The 17,720-nt window shown below is 41.6% G+C and overlaps 1 protein-coding gene across 2 annotated transcripts in view; it reads left to right on the forward strand.

Annotated features, from left to right (window-relative positions):
• Positions 1-17,720, forward strand: part of LOC138300325 (solute carrier family 2, facilitated glucose transporter member 9-like) — a 322,183-nt gene that overhangs the window by 147,367 nt on the left and 157,096 nt on the right. For both annotated transcript variants that reach the window (XM_069239555.1, XM_069239554.1), the window contains exons 4-5: positions 2,578-2,702; positions 8,156-8,301. In XM_069239555.1, coding sequence (XP_069095656.1) covers positions 2,578-2,702; positions 8,156-8,301 — 271 coding nt within the window. The remainder of the gene's footprint in view (positions 1-2,577; positions 2,703-8,155; positions 8,302-17,720) is intronic.

Raw genomic sequence — 17,720 nt, forward strand, 5'->3', positions numbered from 1 at the left:
TGTAAGGTCATATGCCATGTCACTAGTGAGATAATTTGTGAAGTAACTGTTACATGAAGGTCATGAGCATTGCATAAGGAGTAACAGTTATTGGTTGCCCCATTCTTCTTGTGCCTTGCTCTTTCCCATTCACACACCCCACTTGTGCCTCGGTCCACAATTCCTCTTGTGCATTGGTCCAAATACATCATTCCTAAACTGACAGTCGTCCTGTGCCCCATCTCACTTGTTCCAGCCTTCTTTTTATCTTCTCTCTCATTCCCTTTTTCAGTCATGTTTGTGCCCAATTCCCATTCAACACCCCTCATGCCTCAGTCTCTGAGATTTACTGACACTCCCATTATTGTTGTGGTTTGTTTCCAGTACTAAGGGCTCAGCCTCCAAGCATTTCTATGCCCCCTGCAAAATCATTTTGCTCTTCAATACTCACTTCCTCTTGAGCCTCACAGTTCCTCTTGTGCTTTGCCCTTCTCATCTCCACAATCAAATGAAAGTGGGCACAGTACATCCTTCTGCTGGATTTGGGTCAGTGTGAGAGAGCTGGGGAAGCCTTTACAGTGTCCCTATGTTATCCATTATGCCGAAATTAACAACAGGCTAGAAGGGTACAGAGCACAAGAAGTGTGTGGTGCTCCCTTGCCATCCAGATGATGCATGGAGTTTGCTCCTTGCCTAACATCAAGTAAATTGACACCCGTGGTGGGGGCTCGGTGGAGAGTGTCTAAGAGTTTTTTTTCTATTCCCTCCCTTTCCTGCACACACCCTAGACCATGATCCTTATTGTTGGGGTGGGCTGGGCTGGACAGAGTAAGGAATCAGATGCCAAATATTGCCAAGCTTCTCTGCATCAAACCACACTAGAAATTATCTTTGCCCAAATGCCATCATCCTTTCCAATTTTGGAATAAATTCAGTTTGCAAATTTCCCTCACAAATTTTGAAAAATGTCCTCAACGGGGGAAATGTATCTTTTGCTCCTGTGTTGCACTCTTTTATATAGGCCCTTCTGCTGTTCCAAGAATGGTTGATCCACAATTAGTGGAAGGTAAAGAGGATTCAGAAACTTCATAATGAATAATTCTAAAACAGGCTCTCACTTCATATTCTTAATATTGGATTTATTCAACAAAGATAATTGTCATTACAGCAGTAAGGTAACCAACGCAAATAGTACAGATCATTAATTTAATTGTATGCCCAAAGTGCGCAATTTGACTAAGAAAACAATAAATAAGCCAAAGACATGTTCAAATAGCTATATCATTAAGCACAGGGGTGTCTGCACTTCCAGATCAAGGTGTACTCGGACAGCCTGTAAAAATATATGTGTAACATGCATGCCTATAAACTATAAAATGAGCAAGTGGGTCAAGTAAATTAAAGTGGGCCTTTCAATTGAGCAACATACGTAAAATGATCAAATGTGCCCAAAATTAACTTGGGCAAGTCACCTACCTGTCAATAAATTCGGGTCTTATAGTGTTCTGGACAATCGAAACAATTCATGTATACTGACTAAAAATAATTGTGACACATTTTAAGAAATTACATTCTGCCAACCCAGGAAGTGAATCAAGATGTTATACGAAAATAAAAACATCGTGTCCTGCTTTCAGTCCTTAGGCTTAATATACAAATACTTTTATTTTTCTGTGCAAACTTTTATCGTTTTTCTTCCGGAAATAAAATGACTAAAAAATACATTGCATTCTTTATTTCCTTTTGTACATTGTTCTTTCTGCATGTAGCATGAAGAAAAGAAGCTTCACATAATATAACATTGAAATATGTATTTGCGGCAAATCACTCGTAAATATTGCACCTTGCTAGGGAAGGAAAGAAACAGACCAAGGTAGATAAAAAAAAAATCAGTGTTTTCCTATTTTACAGAGAAAGAAAGGTTGCATATGTGTCATGCGGTTTTAAAGGCCTGCAGTGCTAGCAACTACAACATGTCAAATGCATTTCTAATTTGTTATTTAGCTTTCTCACCTCCGCTCCCTCACCCACCCACTTCACCAAATGGCAAAACTTTCAAGGACTAAACTTGATGTAATTTTTTTAACTTATTGTGTAGATTGAGTAGTTTTGGTCTAAGTGACTAACAATTTTAAAAAAAGAACTCCCTTCATTGGACTAGCCATCTTAACTACAATTACAGTCACTATTGCCAACTAAATATTATGTATACCCTCATACGTGGTTCGTTCACACTGGCTAACAAGGTTGTTTTATTCAGAGGTGGTTATGAATATGTATGCAATCAAACTGTCTAAAACTCTGTTTGAGGTGAGCCATACTCAAATGTGAATAATTCTAGAATAAGGAGCCATGTTTCCATGATCCATTCCACGTAGCTGACGACTGGAGAAACACTAATTTTGATTTAAAAGAAATAATAATAATCTTAATAAAATAATGGAGGCTGGAAGAAATCAGCTAGCCATAAACATCACTGTCCTGTTTAAGTTAATCAGCCTGGTCTTAAGACATTGGGTAGCTGCAGCACAATAATTCATGTGTTATTTATTCTGTGGTGCGAGTTTGTTTTGGATGCTTTCCCCTTTTCTTTTTCAGGAAAGGCACAGTGGTGAGCAGTGCGCCTTTGGTATTTCTCGCTGGTGGTTTGATGGGATTTAGTCGCATTCTTGAAATGCCAGAGATGGTTATTGCTGGACGGTTCATCACTGGGATCCACTCGGGTAGGATTTGTTTTTGTGTTCTTTATTAAACAAAAAAAAAATAGAATCTAAGTACGAGCTTAACCTGTGAACCCAAATGTTCAAAATGAACACCCTCTCTTCCTGCAATGATTTTCATCACCAAGATGACACCCCCTTCTCTTAAAAAAAAAAAAAAGAAAAACTAAAAAAAAAACACGTGTCCCCACTAACGAGGGAGGACGTTGAAAGGAATACTTTGTCTTCCTAAATTAGCTTGAATGTGACAATGTGGAAGGCGCATTGTAAAAGTAATAATGTTTAAAACTCAGCAGATTTCTGAAGATCTTTTACCGAGCTGTTGAGTGGGCGTTCTCAAACTTTTTTTAGAAAAAGCTGCAAATTAATTGATTCATTTAAAAGCATTGCAGGCCAGCCACATTAACAAGAACCCAAAAGAATGTAAATGTTTTTGTGTTTTTTTTTTTTTTACATGTGGGATAGAAGTTTGCCCTCTTATGTTTTTTCAAAATGATGCCAAATAGTGCATTAGGCTTCACACTGAGCCCATAGTATCGTTCCAGGGTTTGAATTGAAAATGCAGTGTAGTTGGGGGTGGGGGGGAGATGCGTTTTCACTTTGATTGCTAGGAGTTGTACTTGCAAAGGGTATATTTTAGCGTACATTAGTTCAAAAATATTCATTAAAACTGAGTAGAATTCTTAGCGTCATCCAGAACTAAATCTCGAGCACCTATCTGAAATTGAGCACGACCAATGAATAATTTCTTCTTTTTGGAGACAGCAACAAACTGTCCCTAATTCAAGCAGGTCTCTCAAAAGCAAAGCTATATGGTTTCTCTCTCCATTTGCCACCCAGTGCAAAATGTTCTCTTTTCGTTTTGATCCATTCTTGATACATACCTCTCAGTCAAGGAACCTATTGACGCTATCTTTGATCTTCTGATAAATTAGAGATAAAGCACTTGCAGGACCGGGGTGGGGGGGACGTGTTGACAATACACAGGATCAAATGTAGTTCTAACAATAATAACTTTCTCCTGGACAGTATAGTCCTCCTAAATGCAGCCAAGAAGGAACCTTCAACAGTTTCATTTTGACTGAAGGCTTCCTCTGTGTTCATCAACGACACATCATCTCACAGCATTTCTTTTGTGCGCATCTTGCTGCAAACATGTGGAGAAATGAAAACAGTCACATTTGAAAAACCAGAACAAAGGTGGAGCTGGGCTTAGTTCAGGCCTTGACTGGCCAACCTTTAGAAAACATGTTCCTATAAAGTGCAATGTCATGTTTTTAATGCAAACATTTGACATTAACCCAACATTAATTTTCAATCCGAAATCTCTTACAAATGCATCACCTGGAAAAGAGAGCATGGTACCCATGGCTTCCATATGGAAAAAGGGGCAACCGTTCCTGAAACAGACTTTAGAAAGACACTTCAACCCATGGTCCCTTCACACGTGGACAAAAGTAATGTTCTAGTGTACAGCCTCCAAAACATATGTCTCATCCCTTGAAGGGATCCACTGAAGGTCCAGACCTCAAAGGAACTACATAAGCTTCCCTTTAGGCTCTCATCCTCTTAACAGCTATTGCCAAAGCAGCATAGTTACATATCCAGCAGAGTGGTTAACCACTTAGAGTGCACAGCACTTAACCAGAAGCCAAGACATCACTGAACTTGAAATAAATGCAAAGAGGAGAATGCAAAATGTCTTCTCTTCTGGCTGAGCTCCTAGGATCTGGAAATCGGTCCTTTAATTTCTAGAGAATATGAACGCTCATCTCTTCAGGCAACATTACATTGTTACTCTTTAGAATGAACCATTCATAAATGGTCTACCTTATTGTAAATTTTATTGGAACATAACTTATGGCTACCTTGAAGTCCTAGGCCCGGACTCTCTTCTGTGTTCAGTGCTATCCTGCTTTTTAGCTAGGTATGCTGATCACAAGTTCTCGTACATTAATATTTAGATGAATACATACAAAAGTATTTGAACTATTTACCTCTTACTGGCAGCTACCCACAATCTAAGACATAAACCGCATTAATGTTGAATTGTGACCCCTAAGGCACATTGTTAGAAATTGGGTCTTTGGTTGACAGTCAGGTTACCCCCTGTTCAAGCAAGGACCCTCACTCTAGTCATGGTAAAAGAGAATCACCCTCAGCTAACCCCTGCTTACCCCCTTGGTAGCTTGGCAGAGCAGTAGGCTTAACTTCAGAGTGCTAGGTGTAAAGTATTTGTACCAACACACACAGTAACTTAATGAAAACACTACAAAATGACACAACACCAGTTTAGTAAAATAGGAAATATTTATCTAAACAAAACAAGACCAAAACGACAAAAATCCGACATACACAAGTCAAGTTATGAATTTTTAGAGGTTAAACTCAAAAATAGCGCTGAGAAACAAAAATGCTTTGATGAGATGTTAACACGGCGTTGTGACAGAGTCGTTCCCAACAAGCCGACACCAGCGGCGCCGGACACGGAGTCGTGTAGACCCCCAAGTACAGTACCTTTGGTGAAGAGTGAAAACAAGCCGATGCGTGAAGTCGAGGATCGCGGCGTCTGTGCGAAACGTTGAATCCGTGCACTTCGAGCGGCGTCGGTCACGACGTGGTGTGGCGACTTTCGCAGACTTCAGCGGGGCTGCAGCAGCGTCGGGCCTGCGAAGAGCGTCGTGTTCCAGCGAGGGGCACGGTGTCGGGTGCATGCGGCGTTACCGGATTCGGCAGCGGCGTCGGTCCGGAGTCGTCCAAAGTCCATTTCCTTGGATTTCCACCAGCTTTCCTTTCAAGGGCCCAGGGACTGGATAGGGCACCACTTGTCAGAGCAGGAGTCTCTCCAGAGACTCCAGGTGCTGGCAGAGAGAAGTCTTTGCTGTCCCTGAGACTTCAAACAACAGGAGGCAAGCTCTAACTCAAGCCCTTGGAGATTTCTTCACAAGATGGAAGGCACACAAAGTCCAGTCTTTGCCCTCTTACTCTGGCAGAAGCAGCACTGCAGGAAAGCTCCACAAAGCACAGTCACAGGCAAGGCAGCACTTCTTCCTCAGCTATCAGCTCTTCTCCAGGCAGAGGTTCCTCTTGGCTCCAGAAGTGTTTCTCAAGTCTGTAGATTTGGGTGCCCTTCTTATACCCATTTTAGTCTTTGAAGTCACCTTTCTTCAAAGGGGACTCACACCTACTTGTGAAATCCTGCCTTGCCCAGGCAAGGCCTCAGACACACACCAGGGGTTTGGAGTCTGCATTGTCAGAGGCAGGCACAGTCCTTTCAGATGGGTGACTACTCCAACCCTCCCTCCTAGTAGAGATGGCTAATCAGGAAATGCAGGTTACACCCCAGCTCCCTTTGTGTCACTGTCTGGTGTGAGGTGAAAAACAACCCAACTGTCAAACTGACCCAGACAGGGAATCCACAAACACGGCAGAGTCACAGAATGGTTTAAGCAAGAAAATACTCACTTTCTAAAAGTGGCATTTTCAAACGCACAATCTCAAAATCAACTTTACTAAAAGATGTATTTTTAAATTGTGAGTTCAGGGACCCCAAACTCCACATGTCCATCTACTCTCTAGGGAAATCTACACTTTAATCATATTTAAAGGTAGCCCCCATGTTATCCTATGAGAGAGACAGGCCTTGCAACAGTGAAAAACGAAGTTGGCAGTATTTCACTGTCAGGACATATAAACCACATTACTATATGTCCTACCTTATCCATACACTGCACCCTGCCCTTGGGGCTACCTAGGGCCTATCTTAGGGGTGCCTTACATGTAAGAAAAGGGAAGGTTTAGGCCTGGCAAGTGGGTACACTTGCCAAGTCGAATTTACAGTGTAAAAATACACACATAGACACTGCAGTGACCAGTCTGAGACATGATTACAGGGTTACTTGTGTGGGTGGCACAACCAGTGCTGCAGGCCCACTAGTAACATTTGATTTACAGGCCCTGGGCACCTCTAGTGCACTTTACTAGGGACTTAACAGTAAAACAAATATGCCAATCATGGAGAACCAATTACGTACACATTTTAAACAGGAGCCACTTGCACTTTAGCAATTGTTAGCAGCGGTAAAGTGCCCAGAGTAACAAAAACAGTAAAATCAGAGTCCAGCACACTTCAACAACCTGGGGAACAGAGGCAAAAAGTTAAGGGAGACCACGCCAAGGATGAAAAGTCTAACATGGATGAAAAAAGCACACTTTATAGTGTAATAGCGTGCTTGTGACCAATGGAGTCTAACTTCTGGCATGCACTGGAGTCACGCCACCTGACTCTTTGAAAGAATATATAATCTACTTATTTCTGGATCACTTACACCTTCATATTTACCAAGAGGCCCTCCAGAGGTTTACATGTGCACAACAGCTTTGTAGAACTTTACTTATTCTTGTCGAACTACACTGTCACTGAATTGAGTCAGTTATCTGACCCACAACAAAAAAAAAACAGTATCCCTCATTAATCAACTGGCACCAACAAAAGTGGAAGATGTGGGACGGAGTTTTTAAGATGAGGCAGCTCTGTATAGGTCCACCCTGCCCCTCAGTGATTTTAGTGTGTACACTTGCCCTAATTGGCAGTGCACCAGAGGTTGTGGACGCCCATGCTTGAGTAGACTGATAAGCCTGTTGTATCCGTGGATTGTTCAAGCTGCTGCTCTTCGCCCTCCAATTACAAATAAATAAACCCAAATAACTCGTACCCTCCAACTACTTTGCGTCATACTTCATATGGTGTTTGTGATCTGTTCTTTGGTGCCTGAGGCGGTGTTTGTATCGGTTTGCCATGTTTCTAGTTGGCTTTATTAGGAAATTATTAGCCATGATTCCCACCTGCTTTATCACCTGTAGACAAATGTGTAAGTGCAACAAATGTTTCTTGGTCTTACTCTTCTTCAGGCAGTATTTTTACTGGGAGGAAGGGTTATCTATATGCATTGCACCTGATAAAAACCTGACACTCTCAGGGTCTGGAATTCATTGGGCACCTATTCTGAGTTTTTTCACAGTAATGTGTAATATAGAAGGTGCATTTTACTGCCACTTTCAGACAAATCAGTAATTAACCACGCCTTTTCTCCCTGTTTAATTCCGGAAGGCTTAGCTTTCCAAAATAAAACTGAGATGGGATATGAACTTTATCACATCAGCTCATTGGTGTAGCGGAAAGTATTGGGGTCCCCTACAGAATGTGAAGATACAGCCCCCAAGCCTCCAATAGGTAACAGATATTCATTGGTCTTGGGTTGAATGAGGGCCCCTTGGGACCCCAAAGGACCCCTGCGCTTCAGGGGCTTCCGGGCCTGTGTTAAGCCCTTGCTAATTACCAGGTGTGATGAGTATAAATGAGATTCCCAGCCCTAAATGCAGCCATTGCATCACAAAGTCCACATGACCGCGAATTCGATGAGATACTCACCTGTGTATTCTTGGTTGCCTTGCAGGTATTGCTCTCAGCGTGGTTCCGATGTACCTGGGAGAAATTGCACCGAAGAATCTGCGAGGGTTCTTGGGTCTGCTACCGAGCATCTTCATCTGCCTTGGAGTATTTAGTGCTCAGGTGCTGGGGCTCCCAGAACTGCTTGGAAAGGTGAGTTTGTGCACTGGGAACCGTGCAACTGAAAGTAACCACAAAAGTACGACTAGCATTTTCAGTCCAACGGGTCTCGCATTTGCTCGAGTTAGAGATATTACCGTTGTAAACTCCTAACCAAACCTTTTCTTGCCACACACATTAAAAGAAAAAAAATGCAGCGCGACGCACTATGTAAAATGCAGCGCAATCGCACGCTGTGGAAAATAAACAGATAAGGTAGTCTGGAAATTATGCTGAAAACATCGAGCCTCGTATGTTTTTAGTAGTTTACAGGTGCTGTGTAGGTGGGCTAAGCACCGGAAAAGGCATGACTTTTATGCATGCCTTTTACAAAGAAAGCAAGCGGATTTTAAAAGACATGCCCACGAACCAATATAAGTGACTGACATGACAAGGGCATGGTTGGAAGCCCAAAGAGATTACAGCATGGGACGGAGCCCTTGCGCTCGCCCTTAAAAAGGAGGCAAATTATTGGGCAGATGATATGCATCAAAACACGGGTTACTAGAAAGAAGTATTGTGAAAGAGGAGACAATTTATTGGCCTTTCTTTGGCACTAGGGGAAAAAACACAGGTGTCTGCTGACATTTTTTTTTTTGTATACGAACCATTAATAACCTTCCCAAAAAGACAGGTGAAAAAGATAAGCAAGCTAGTTTTTAATTAAAAAAAAAAAAGCGTCGCCATTTTTTTCCTGCCTTTATAGATTTAAGAAGGCTGGCAAAGCAAAGATACGTGCTTAATTGCAGTTTTGAAATTAAGAAATAATTAAGCATTAAAAATGCAGCAGGGCAAGGGGGCTCTCTGTATCTGCGAGAACAGGGATGATGAAAGATTGGAGTTAGTGGCTCAATACTACTGAGACTTTCCCGATCAGCTGCTGATGGCAGAATTAAATTCCCAAAGAAAACAAAATTTTCCTACGACGTTTAGTCTACTGCCTTCCTTGCATGCAGTTATCTATAGATCGCAATATCTAATGTAAGTAATCAGTCTCTGTATTAATGGTGATGTTCCGGTGTTTCTGTTGTTGGCTGATGCCATAAACCAATAGGAAAATCTTCAATGTGGAAATTTTTCAGCACACAAATACTGTATTGCCATAGACGTACTATAAGTAGGGGCGGATTTCTCAACATGTACAGTTAGGTCATGCTGATTGATACTTGGCACTCTTCATGCTTTGCACTGGTGCTTGCCGTTCTTACCGAACTCCTAGACAACAGGGTGAAATCACAAACTTGCTCGACTATGGTCATCACAAACTGAGAGAGCATGTCTTCCCTTTAATGCACACACCACTGCATGTAGCTATAACCTCACAAATTTGTTTGTGAATAAATCCTGTTACTAACACACAACCAACTTTTGAGTACAGCAGAAGTGGTTTCTATTAAAAAAAAAAAAAAAAAAAAAAAAAAAAAGCATGTTTATGCTTAAGTCAGACCTACACCAGCAAATACCTTTTGAAAATCTGGATATATCCGCTGGGATCTTAAAACCCTGATCAGTCCGTTTTCATTTACAGCGTTTTGAGTAACTGTTTTAAGAAATAAATATTAGATAATAGATTCAACAGGTGTAAATTGCTCATAGATGGTGTTATTGACTCTGATCAACGCTGTTTGAGCCTCTGAAATCCCCTTCCCACAAACATTGGTATTTTTGTAATACTTCCTTTGTTTGTCCAGCACCCTACACAAAGGGCTACCCGGCCCCAGACCTCCTTGTTGGCAGTCACTTGCTTTCAATTAACCAATCAGTGCATTCTGGTGTAAGAGTAATCAGGCATGTCACCAATGATTGCCCTGGCAGTGACAGAAGACAAGTTGGTAAAGAAAAGTGTATTCATGTTTTTATAATATTTATCCTGCTCATGAATATGCACTCTTGATGGTCCCTAATAATATCGTTGATAAGTGTCTCCCAAGTATAGGGAAGAGTCCTGCAAGACTTTCAAATTTTTTACTATTGGAATTACTTGAGTCTCATTTGAACTCCTTTATAATTGACCTACAGCTTATTTACATTTGATTTAGGAAGAACAGACGTATTCAAGATATCCATACCGCCTTACTTTGTTTTAGTTAAGATGTCACATAGTTCAGATGCGCCATGGAAGGGCAGCTGAATTGGTCCATCCCATACAAAAGTTCCGTCCAGATCTTTAAAAATGCTGTGGAGAGACATGAGCCTTTGATATTCCTAACTCGACTCACTACTTACATTCTGGCCAGAATCATTGTTCAAATGTAAAGCCAACCACTTATCAATATCCTGGATTCACTGACCTTTTGCAAGATGTTTTAATAACCGGTCAAGAAGTAGAAGTAAGGGGCAGACCTCTATCAGCTGCACAAACATGTTAAAGTTCTTCATTATTCCATCATAACTTTAGCATAGCAAAGCACCCCAGACAATGGGGTCTCAAGGTATCACCCATCACATGTTAGGAGCAGTATGCATTGCAGTATTTACGCAGTAAGAAATGAAGGTCTCATGATTTTCAATGTTTGTTTGAAATTTAAATTCGTCTATTAAACACTTTCTCATCTTGTAACCCAAATCATTCTTTCATATAGAAGAACACCAATATTTTCAGACAAAAAGGCAGGTTGAGGTAGCAATCGCACAGCAATACGTAACTATTCACATATGAATGTCTTTAGAAGGCCCAAAGCATTTTGGTAGATGGAGTCCTTATGTCTTTCATTTTTATTTTACAATCTTCATTTATCATTAAAGAGATGATGGATGTTAAATTAGGTAATCTCCTTTCATTTAAACTATTAGTACAGCTCCGTTTTCACCAAGGTAATCTCCTGACAACATGACATGAGGAGTACTTAAGGAGGTGAGACCTTCAAATACGTTGTCTAGTTCTTTTAGGAAAAAGTCAAGTAATAATATTCACAGACTTTAAAGAATATGCAGTGATGTACTTGCTGGCCCTGTACGAACACTTAAAGCAAAATGCACTCATAGTGTATGCATTACACCTGTTGCCACAAAGTCTTACAAAACTAAAAAACTAATATATCTTGCTGTTCACAATAAAAAAAGGAATTATCTGCAAAAAAAGCTACATTTAGTAGCGTTTTAAATACTTGTTGTAGTTTACTATTCTTTAGAAGTTAAACATGCTTATCAGAAAGGATACTAGCAATGCCAAGCACTCTACTGAATTTAGGCTTGACTACAAATGTTTTTTTGTTGGTAGTATTTGAATATATGTCAGTTAAAAACGTTACACTGTAGTATTTGCACTTGTAAATCATTGTATATTTTTTTAATTTAACCAGACATAACTGCCAACAATTATTAATACATTTTTAGGACACTTTGCATAATTTACTCGTAACAAATAAAATACACAATTAAAAGCGTACATGACCCCTCTCCCTCCCCAACAAGGAGAAAGTCTAGCCCTTGGCCTTTAAGGGAAATGGTTTTCTGTGTCCAACTCTTTTCCAAAGCATCGATGTCTGTTGCAGACATTCTGTTTTAGCAGTATTGCAGTTCTGATGAATATCTTCTTTTTCTTTGAAATCAACTGATGGTGCCTCATAGCAGTAGTTGGAGAAAAGGGGTCCGTCCTTATTTTTAAAATTCAATAAAGATATGTTCTTATGAAAAAAGAATAACCTGATGTTTTATTTGAAGTGCAGGACTTTATCTGGGCATTCCCTGACTCCAGAATGAAGTTTGTTTTCGTCGCCACAAATGCAAAAATATTTCCCATTTCGAAAAATGAACTCCAAAAACTTGGGTCCTGATTCACGAAGAACAAAGCCAGCCTTATATGACTCTTAATTCCGAAAAAGTCCCTGTTTTACCCCAATCTTTTTTTGCAGTTTTCAAAGTGTTTATAACATCTCAAAAATGATATGACAAAAATGGGTATTTTTCACATGTATGTGCACATTAAACCATTGTAATGCCATACAACGTAAAGTAATTATTTATAAAATACTGAGAGAAAATCAATACAAATATCTATCACACATTAATTGTTTAGTGTGAAACAGAAATTTTAGTTCGTGCCACCATCTAGAAGCAGACTCAGGACCAATATACATGTTGTATTCATTCTCAGCAACGCTTCAAAACAAACGCAGGGATACCATTGCCCAGGTACATTCCTTAGAATATGGAAAAAGTAATTCCATGTCTAACACACGTGCATATGTTGCTCATGCAAAATCTGACACTGGTGCCTGCAACACAAGGGTGCGTGCCTCTCACATGACTATGGAAAATATGCATGTGTATGCAGAATACACATTCTAAATGTGCATCATGTGCATGCCTGGGTATGAAGTGCAGCTAACTATTACTGAACATCCTATGTTAGGTTCTAATGAGATAACAATAAGTCGCCTGTCATGGGAAAGCTTTTAAAATGTACATACATCCCTCTAATTTGTGAGAGGTGCGGAGAGGGTTCATGGTCGAGAGAAAGGATAGTTGGTGTTTTGGGAGTACCGGGACAAACCTTCAAGCTCTTAAAAACAAATACAAAGGTTTTGAAGAACACTTAGTCATTTTAGCTGATCCTAAATTAAATGTAAAAATTGCTGGAGCAGTGTCTGAAGGAATGGCAATCACCCCCCATTTTCACAGGGAGTGGGTGGGCGTGAAGGTGTGTTGTGGAAAGTATTTTGGATCAGAAAACGGTTTGCTCATTTTAATCTTTTCAACTTAATGTCTATTATTTATGGCAATTGAGTAAGTTGCGCAAGGCATAAGCCACCCCATGTTTAATCAGCTGTCATTGATGCAAGTTCCTCTTGATGTTAATAACATCTACATATGTTCAAATGTGAGAAACTCGTAAGCTATATGTCAGTGGCTTGGCTGGTTCTTTGAATGGTATGATTTGTATAAACTAACTGAACAGAGATAGGCACAACTTGAAATTTCCATAGGCTACTTTTGTGAATAGGTGCAAACTCATAAGAATATTTTCACTTTAACTTAGATGACAATTTTGTGCTAGTTTCACATTTGATGTTCTTTTTTTAATTTTTTAGACTAGCCTCTAACTACTGCAATAAAGTATTTCTGCTACTGCCAGATGTCGGTGTGCTGAAATCCTCCTCTTGTCTCTACTCTTTTTAAGATTTTCAAGCAGTGCGTAATATGTAAAAGATGAACCTGTGGTGCCTCAAATATTTCTCAAATAAGGCCGCCGCCACTTTTTCTAGTTATCCGCCCAGCTTCATTCCTGGCGCCACTCCATTGTCATACCCACTTCTTACATTGGCGATACAAATGCAGCCAAAATCAAGAATATACTACTGGTTATCAATCATTAAATGGGTTAGAACAGTACACTTATTAAAATTCATTAAAACAAAAGGTGTTTGAATGAGGTGAAGGAATCATACCTACCAAAAGGGAACAGAAACCCAATGCCTGTACTTTTGAGTGAGGTCTGGTGCTCTATTGACTTCAGTAACAAGCTTCACAAAAATGCATAAATTCTAGAGGCCCAACTACCATGTAGAAACACGTCATGTACATCCAAACTAATAAAGATACTTAAAATGAACATACAACATTGACAAAGCTGATTACACAATCTGAAAGACTTCAAGAATAATGCATGTCAAATCAATTGGGAAATAAAATATTGTACCCTGATGCCATGTTAACCTGCAACTTAATTTTGTGAAGCTTATAATGTACTGGAAAAACGACAATAAATGACTTAGCGAAGTATTTATCCTGGTCTGGCCATCAGTTTAACTTGTTGCTGAAGCATGTTTGACTGATGATGGTGGAGTGACACTCATGCCTCAGTGCTAACTATTTGTTAGAAAAGGGGGCTTTGGTTGGCAGTCAGGTTACCCCCTGTCCAAGCAAGGACCCTCACTCTAGTCAGGGTAAGTCACACACAATCCAAATTATCCTGTGCCCACCCTCTGGTAGCTTGGCACTGAGCAGTCAGGCTTAACTTAGAAGGCAATGTGTAAAGTATGTGTGCAATAAATCCTACAATAACACTATATAGCACCACAAAAATACACCACACAGTGTTTAGAAAAATACATAATATTTATCTGGATATCTGCAGATCACAAACGATAAAAGATGCAATAAGAAATTGTAGAGATATCACTGAAAAGTGATATGAAGTGTCTTAAGTCTTTAAAAAGCAACAAAGTCTCTTTCAAGCACAAAGTACCTGGTTTTGAGTGTAAAATCTCCACAGAGGGCCGCAGAGGAGAAGCGTGGAAAATGGTGTGTGCGTCGGTTTCGCCCCTTCACACATGGACTTGCGTCGTTATTTTTCACGCGGGGAAGACGTTGCCTCGATTTCCGGCGCGCGGACAGTCTCCTCTGTGGGTCGCAGGGTTTTCAGACGCCCCGGGGTCTGTGTGTGGAATCCTGGGCTTGTTGTCAGGCTGCGTGTCGTTCCGGTGGGCTGTGCGTGGAATTTTCTACTTCACGGCAGGCGCTGCGTTGATTTCCTCTCTGGAAGTCGGGCGGCGTTGTCCAGGCGGGCCGTGCGTCAATTTCCGGTAGCACCGCAGGCGCCACGTCGATCTTTTCCTTGCAAAGTCGAGCGTCGTCGTCCCGGGTCGGCGTGCAGTGAATTTTTCACCGCGGAGCAAGCTGTGCGTCGCACAAGGAGTCCAGTTGAAAGAAAGAAGTCTTTTTGGTCCTGAGACTTCAGGGAACAGGAGGCAAGCTCTATCCAAGCCCTTGGAGAGCACTTCTGCAGCAAGGCAGAAGTTCAGCTAGGCAGCAGTCCTTTGGAGAAAGTAGTCAGGTGAGTCCTTTGGGCAGCCAGGCAGTTCTTGGCAGGATGCAGGTTCTGGTTCAGGTTTCTTCTCCAGCAAGTGTCTGAGGTGGTAGGGAAGAGGCTCTGTTTTATACCCAAATGTGCCTTTGAAATGGGGGAGACTACAAAGAGTGGCTTAGAAGTGCACCAGGTCCCCTTTCAGTTCAATCCTGTCTGCCAGGGTCCCAGTAGGGGGTGTGGCAGTCCTTTGTGGGAGGGCAGGCCCTCCACCCTCCCAGCCCAGGAAGACCCATTCAAAATGCAGATGTATGCAAGTGAGGCTGAGTACCCTGTGTTTGGGGTGTGTCTGAGTGAATGCACAAGGAGCTGTCCACTAAACCCAGCCAGACGTGGATTGTAAGGCACAGAAAGATTTAAGTGCAAAGAAATGCTCACTTTCTAAAAGTGGCATTTCTGGAATAGTAATATTAAATCCAACTTCACCAGTCAGCAGGATTTAGTATTACCATTCTGGCCATACTAAATATGACCTTCCAACTTCTTTCAGATCAGAAGCTACCACTTCAATAATGTATGAGGGCAGCCCCAATGTTAGCCTAGAAGGGATCAGGCCTCACAGTAGTGTAAAAACGAATTTAGGAGTTTTACACTATCAGGACATGTAAACTACACAGGTACATGTCCTGGCTTTCACCCACACAGCACCCTGCCCTAGGGGTTACCTAGGGCACCCATTAGAGGTGACTTATATGTAGAGAAAGGGGAGGTTTAGGCTTGGCAAGTACTTTTAAATGCCAAGTCGAGGTGACAGTGAAACTGCACACCCAGGCCTTGCAATGGCAGGCCTGAGACAAGGTAAAGGGGCTACTTAAGTGGGTGGCACAACCAGTGCTGCAGGCCCACTAGTAGCATTTAATCTACAGGCCCTAGGCACAGATGGTGCACATTACTAGGGACTTATAAGTAAATTAAAACGTCCAATTGTATACGATCCAAAGTTACCATGTTTAAAGGGAGAGGGCATATGCACTTTAGCACTGGTTAGCAGTGGTAAAGTGTCCAAAGTCTAAAAGCCAGCAAAAACAATGTCCAAAAAGTGGAGGGAGGCAGGCAAAAGGTTAGGGGTGACCACCCCAAGGCATGTCAGGTCTAACACTATGTACATACCATAGAATGCTAGTACTGTTACTAGAGCACAAAGCAAATCTTTAGGGGACATACTGTTCATCAATCAGTGGTGGGCTAACCATTAACTGAATCTGTTAAGTAAGAACTCTGTATTGCAATAAATACTTTGAGCCAGCTCCTTTCCTTATTTCGGGGTTCTTCACTCTAGATCTTTATCCTCAGAGTGACAGCGCGTGGGGCCTGGGAAACGGGGCCTGAAATATTCTGATGACTTAGAACCAGCTAGATCTGCACAAAGATGGCTCTGCAACTGTGGGACTTAGTTCCTTACACACAGGGCTCCCCAGGCCTTCTATTCATACAGATGTACCGACACCTTTCCTTCTGTCACCTACAGAGAGTTAGTGGTTGCACTCTGATATCTCACAGACGCCATCACGAATAACAGCATTCTATAGCATATATCACAGCATACAGCTTCTACAAAGTTGTAATGCTGATTTGATAAGAGTAGTCAACAGGCCTACAGTTACTAGAATGCACACAAAAAAACTGAATGAATGCGTTCCCAACGCATGAACGTTGGACTCTTCAGAGCTCTATTCATCACTGGCAGCTAAATGGTCTGCTCCTGGCTTTTCAGCCACCACTAGAAAATCCTCACCAAAACTACTGTTTTTTTCTGTCTGGAATGTCTGTGATGTCTTGATGTGACGTAGGCAATGTTTTCACTCACTCCATTGCCACAGATACAGTACAGAAGGACTGCTTGGCTGTGGGTGGCTTGGGGCTGCACAGTCCTCAGTTAGGCTCACTCTTTATTTGCCAACAATGGTCCCCTTAGCTACAGCTCCATGCAGAGTCTCGGAGTAATGGTGGATCACAGATGGTCCCCAGGAGGCTGGTGGTATAATCGGGCCAGGAGACCAGATGTTCACTGTTCATCTTGCCCCAACTGCTGTACTGTATTGGGCCCAGTAATGCTGCTAGACTCATGCAACCCACCAACCGGGGTGTATGCACCTGTAGACAGTCTGACTCAATGCTATTGGGAGGAGTCTTAGGTCACGTCAAGGGCAGTTCTATGTCCAGTGCTGTGTACTGAGCTAGGCTTCAAGACTAGTGCAGAGTCTGTGCTTTTAATGTATTACTCACATGCCCTCCCTTCCAAGCCTGTTGTGTGCTTGTGCTTTCAGAGCCTGTCTCGCCTCACTTTAGAGGTGAGACATCCGCCAGCTGCAGTTATCTACTGGGAAGCTCACACAGGCCGCATCAAGCGAGAGGAATGTGATGAAGGGATTAGAGATCATGGCACAGTTAATTAGTGACTGGCCAGGGCCGTGACAACGCGGTATGATGACATCACTCATGTGATATACAATATACATTCACCATGTTAGAACCAAACATACCAGGCAGTTACCCAGGTAGTTATTTTGGAAATTCCTACTGCAGGTGAAGATATTTATAGTCTCGGCCCTGTGTAATAAGGGCCAGTGCCGAGCACCAGAAACCACCAGCACAAATTAAGCAC

This window comes from Pleurodeles waltl, chromosome 6 (genome assembly GCF_031143425.1).
Source record: "Pleurodeles waltl isolate 20211129_DDA chromosome 6, aPleWal1.hap1.20221129, whole genome shotgun sequence".
Taxonomy (NCBI): Eukaryota; Metazoa; Chordata; class Amphibia; order Caudata; family Salamandridae; genus Pleurodeles; species Pleurodeles waltl.